This window comes from Zosterops lateralis (genome assembly GCF_965231275.1).
Source record: "Zosterops lateralis genome assembly, chromosome: 8".
Taxonomy (NCBI): Eukaryota; Metazoa; Chordata; class Aves; order Passeriformes; family Zosteropidae; genus Zosterops; species Zosterops lateralis.
The window spans coordinates 24,707,233-24,713,232 of record NC_139768.1 but is presented as its reverse complement, the minus strand read 5'-3'; the positions used below and the strand labels follow the sequence as shown (position 1 = coordinate 24,713,232).

General features: G+C 43.7%; 1 protein-coding gene across 1 annotated transcript in view; it reads left to right on the top strand.

The window, feature by feature from the left end:
- Window positions 1–296: 296 nt before the first annotated feature.
- CPXM2 (carboxypeptidase X, M14 family member 2) overlaps window positions 297–6,000 on the top strand; it is a gene marked incomplete at its 3' end in the record, with an annotated part of 66,038 nt that continues 60,334 nt past the window's right edge. The window contains exon 1 of the mRNA XM_083866273.1: window positions 297–634. Within this exon, the coding sequence (XP_083722399.1) occupies window positions 322–634 (313 nt within the window). The 5' untranslated portion in view covers window positions 297–321. The remainder of the gene's footprint in view (window positions 635–6,000) is intronic.

Here is a 6,000-nt window from a genome sequence, read left to right as displayed (position 1 = left end):
GTTTCAGTGTCCGAGTGTCCGTGTGTCTGAGTGTCCGAGTGTCCCTGTGTCCCACCGTCTGTCTGAGTGTCCCTGTGTCCCACCGTCTGTCTGAGTGTCCGTGTGCCCGAGTGTCCCCGTGTCCGTGTGCCCGAGTGTCTCCGTGTCCCTCTGTCCGAGTGTCCGTGTGTCCGGCTCTGCCCCTCCCCGCAGCCGCTCCTTGCCCGGAGCAGCGCCCGTCCCGGGCTCCTTCCCCCGCCGCTCCCGGGGCTCTTTTCCAGCTGCCCGCACTCTGTTCTCCCGCTCTCCAAGTAAAGTTCCGGCGCTCCTGCGAAAGGAGCGATGATCGCCCGTGGCCGTTCTCGGCTCTTTCTCGCTCTCTGCACCTTCGGGCTGGCGCTGCTGGGGGATGTGTCCCGCGCCGTCCCCATGGACGATCAGGATTATTACCTGCAGGAAATCACCAACAGGGATCATTATTACTCCTTTCCGTATCCCGGGGAAGAGTTCTTTCCTTTCACGGAGCAACCCGGAGAGGCAGGACCCATCCGTGCTGCAGAGACAGAGGAGCGCCCGGGGTTCAAACCGAGCAGGAAGGAGTTAAAACAGAAGAAAAACAACAAAAAAGGAAAATCCATTCTTGAAACGCCACCAGGTAACTTTCCACCTTCTCCTCCAGAGTCTGGAGCCTGTTGAATCTCACGCTGACTGACTTTTAGTATTAATGAATATCCAGTTAATGGCACTCTTGGTAATAATAACAATAAATGTGGTTGTGGTGATGATGACGACAACACATTAAAGTTTAATATCCCACAGAACAGACCTGCAGAACTTTTAGATACTTTGAAACAATCTCTGTACTTGAAAGGGAAAGAGTTAAGGAGTCGGAATGTATTAGTTCTGCTGTACTCTGGGCTAGTCTGTGGACTTCTCTTTCTTAATTATTCCTAATTACACTTGGCAACTGGCTTGCTGTGAAAGCTGCTGTTCTGTAAGCAGAAGAACAGAGACAGATTTCATAGTAAAAGGTGATTATTTATAGTGACAACTCACCTTATCCCTTGTCACTTTAATCTAAGAGAAGTTTCTGAATTAATTTCACTTCTAAACCTGTGAATTTCTCTGAGATTTCACTTTGAAGCCCTCCAGAGGAAGATATGTAAACAGAGATCTTTCCTGGAAAAGACTAAGCCCTAACAAGCTCAATTTAATTATTGACCAGTTAAGTAAAGAAATTAAATAGCAGCAAAAACACCTTATAACAAAACGGCCACCCTTAATTCCATTTTCTAAAGTGATCAGCTTTTACCACCCATTTGTTGCCATTAACACCTAATTGCACCACCCCAAAAGAGTAATTCCTTTATGTGTTCCCTGACTGTCTGGTATGTACTTTACTGGTTTAGGATACTTAGGAGTGAGTTTGGTGCGTGAAGTTTAGAGTTGTAAAATTTGGGGCCAAATCTCACTCCCCTACAGCTGAACTTCCCTTAACTTCAGGAGGAAACTGCATGTTAATGACTGGGGCATATGGCACAAAATCTGTGATTTAGAACCATCAGTACAGCAAAACAGGAGATCAGGGGTTGTAGAGTGGCTTTAGCTTTATCCAGTGACATCCAGCAGATAGCAAACAAAATATTTTAAATTTATTGTTAACACTAATAGAAATTAATTAGCATTTGTGCAGCAAAAATATGGGCGTTTATACTAATAAATAGTGATAAGAAAATGTAATTTCTAACATCTGGAAAACCATTTGTGGGCAGGCAGCGTGGCTTGTCAGGGTAACTCCAGGCAGAAGTCAAGGGTGGTGGCAGATCCACCTGGGGAGCAGAGACATGAGACATCCATGTCCCTGTCTCCTCGTGTTGGAAAAGCCCAGCTCTACAGAGATGGGGCAACTGAGAGGTGTTTCCAAAGATTTTATTCCATTATCAATCTCGTAGAAGAGTGAGATATAAGAGATGTAAAACTCAACGCCATTCTACAGAAGCCAACCTATTTCTCTGTTACAATACCTTATAAATGCTTTTCAGCCTATCAGCTTTTGTCACACGATGCTGCTAACACTTCTAACACCAATCACCTATTATTTTACCCTATGTGGCCTTGCTACAATGCATCTTCAACAGTTCTAATTCTCAAAAACTCTGCTTTGTTTGCGAAGCCATCGTTTGAAACTTGTTTCCAGTTCAGTTTCTCTCTCAACAACGTCTTCTCAATTCTATGGCCTTTCTAAGTCAGCACACCTTATTTCAGAGTTTGCATACAGATGTCCAAGACTATGTGAGCTTCCAGTCAGGCTTTGAGACTCCTCTGCATATCCATGTTTCACATCTCCTCCTCTTTCTTTTGAAATGCCTCTCAGTTGCCCCATCTCTGTAGAGCTGGGATTTTCCAACATCCCAGGGTCCAGCAGCTTCCCCAGGGGATGGCACTGCCTGGACCATCTCAAGGACTGCCCTATCATGTTTATTGTCACAGTATGGTCATTGCAGTCTATGTGAGATCATCTGAGAATGTTCTTGTTTCAATGTCTCATTTGTTTGGTTTTTTAAATTGAGGAAAGAGGGACTCTGCTTTCCACCTCCACTGACTGAATCAGGTGGATTACAACAGGACAAAGGGGAACCTCCCACTGCCAGAGGATAGGGTTAGATGGAAAATTGGGAAGGAATTGTTCCCTGTGATGGTGAGGAGGCCCTGGCACAGGGTGCCCAGAGCAGCTGTGGCTGCCCCTGGATCCCTGGCAGTGCCCCAGGCCAGGCTGGAGGGGCTTGGAGCATCCTGGGACAGTGGAAGGTGTCCCTGCCCATGGCAGGGCATGGCACTGGATGATGTTTTAAGATCCTTTCCAACCCAAACCATTCCATAGATTCATGACCACGGGAAACACTTGGATATGAAAGCTCTGTAATTAGGTTTTTGGTTCCTCATTGTGCTGGAGAAAATCGAGATTTCCATCCTATGGTGAGATGTTCTGTGATTCATCTCTGCTTTCATCTTTCCTGTTGGCTTTTTCCCAATCTTCCCAGCACTTGGGGATTCACACTTGCTCCAAACATGGCAGTGATGAGAAGAGAATCCAATCCATGAGGGCAAAGTTAATTTATCTTTATAAACAGGCATCTTTCTCATTCCCCACCTGCTGCAATGAGCACTGGGGGAGAGGCTCGTGATGCACCAACAAAAGCAGCTGGAAATGGTTCAGTCCCTCCTTCCACAGCAAGTTTAGATTCTTTGGACACAGCTGAACTTCCAAGCTTTCACCAGCCATGTGCAATAAGAGGTTTCAAAGCCTCTGAGCTTTTAAAGAAATAGCCAGAGGTACAACAAGCAACTGATCTTCCTCCACCAAACTCCTCCTCCTTGATCCAGGATATGGGTGATTGACATCAACTCAGCAAACTGGCTGCTGGACTTGTTTGTATGGGAAAATTCAAATATGGGATTTCCCTGGGAGCAGCTGAACAATTTTAACTGCAAGAGGCATAATAAGCCCTGAGGTGAACGCCCAGCGAGGAGAGCGGTCACCACTTGTCACAAATGTGAGTGAAAACAGGAGGGTTTCAGCAGGAAGTGTCAGGCAGTTTGAGCTGCAGTGTTAAAAGTTCTGGCTATAATACTGAAAATTTCTCTTTTCTCCTCACCCAGAGGCAGGCAAGGGCAAGGTCCTGCCGGGGCAGTAACTCTGATGCTTAGTGCCATTGTCCCCATGTCACCAGGGATCAGTTTGGAGTGAAGATCTGACAATCTGGCCCTCACAGAGATGTTTAAATACTAATGCATACCTGTATTTACTCACATTTGTATGTTAAGAGGTCAGCTAGAGATAATAATAGCAGCTGTCAAACAGATATCAATAATAATAACCATAAATCTGTCTGAGCAAGAATGTGTTGTGCTTACATGTACACAACTGTGTTCATGCATCTCTCCAGAAGTGGAATTAATTTATTGGACATGCAGTAAATACTGAAATTTGGGGTTTGTGATGCTCGCTGGCAGCCAGGACATGTGGGATTAATTAGTTGTAACAAACAATAGCCTGGCTGGGAGCTGGGATGGAGAAGGAGGAGGAATGGGAACGTGTGATGTGCCCTTTGGCTGAGCAGCTGGTCCTGATCAACCCCAGCTTTGAATCAGAGTGGAAATCAAAGGGAGCAGTCTCAAGGACATGGCACTAAACAGATGACACACACTCCATTTATTTCAGCTAATTACTGAAGGTGGCCAGAATATAGATGTTTGCAGCCTGTGAAATATTTATGTAGAAAGAAATCCAATTGATGCCAGAGTGTTTGTGATTTTTTGTTTAAAGTATTAGAAACAATATTTGCAAATAGTCAATTCAGGTAAAAGTTAAAAGTATCAATCTGCCTCTTTGCCTTTTAAATACCTGATAAATGAAGTGGTACTAGGTCATCCTTGGAAGGCAAACAGTTGGATTGACAGGTTTTGTGTATATAAACTGATTTCCATTCTCTAATCCCATCCTTGTTTGTATAGGCCTCTGTCCAAAGCCCATTCAAATCAGTGGAAAAAGTCTTGTTAACATCAATGTTTTTCTTTTATGAGCCTTTTAATAGAGTTTGATACATGGTACCTCAGCTACCATCTGTGGGACAGATCCCTTCAAGTCTGGAGTCTGAGTACAGGCAAAAATTTATCATCAAGAGATTTATGGGGTTGAGGTGCCCAGTGACCACCTCAGTGTAGCCCAAACCTGCCACAATGAGGCCTGTAATTATTTTGATTGACAAAACCTAATCTTGTAGTTCTTGTAGAGCCATACCTCAGTTCTGAATAAATTTAGAAAATAAAGGAATGATGTTTATTTGTATGGCAATGCTCAGAGTGGGGCTTGGAGCACATTTGTTCTGTATTTCACAGATCTCCCAGCGTTTGATCTCTGCACAACCCAACATTTGTCTGTGTTTAGCTGAAATCAGGATTTTCCTTTGTTTCATCTCATTTAGTGCTTTCCCCAGGCTTGATGAAACTTCTCAGATGCATCAGTATTTGCCCCATATTTGTTTATTCTTCTGCATTCTTGCCACCTGTTCAATAATGCAATTCTTAAGGGGTTTGATTTGTTATTTCTTTGTAATTCATGTAGTGCATGAGATGGGCCAGGTCTTTCCTGGGACATGTGTGTGAGGAGGAGTCAGGGAAGTCTGGATAGAGAGGATGAATTGGACAGTGCAGGTAAACATGGAAATAATCCAGCAGAGAGAATTTGAGTTTATAGAAATAAACTGATAGTACTTTAATTGAGATGTTTATCAAGATAATGAAAGCTTGGAGAGAGATCAGTGAGTGAATGAGGAGGGAAAGCTGAATCACAGGGATGTTATTCAGGAAAAACTGGAGATATTTTGGTGCGAAATGGGGGCGAAGCTCTGAAGAGTGTGTGAAGCTAAAAACATGACAGGTTTGGGGTGTTACTGGCATCTGTGTGGTGATTCTGTTCACTAGAAAGAAGAAATGACAGAGTGACACGTAAAGCATTGAACTGACAGCTGAAAGCACTTGAGACATGGTGACCAAGATACACCAGAACAGAATTTCTCATGTGCTGCTCTTTTCTAGTCCTTTGGTGTCCCATCTCTTAAACCTTCCTTCTCTGAGCAGCCCAAAGTGGAGCACTCCTGTGACCTAGAACACAGATTTTAATTCTAAAGCTTTTGCTTAAACTTATCATAATAGGAACTCTTCAGGAATGAACTTCCTGGCCCTAGGTGGATATCCCATGAATTTTAATATGACCTGTATTGCATCCTAATTGCCATGTGTGACAAGCAATGTGGCTTTTAATGAGCTTTCTTTCATCTACCAGCCTCTATTTTCTCTTCAGCACTTCTAAAATATGCAGAATAATGAAATGTTCGCTGTTCCATTTAAGAGCCCATCCTTTAAAGAATGTCACAACAAAAGAGGACAAGGGATGACTAAGAATGAACAATGAGCAATAGCCTCAAAATTGGCCAAACCTTCTTGATTAGCATCTTTCCT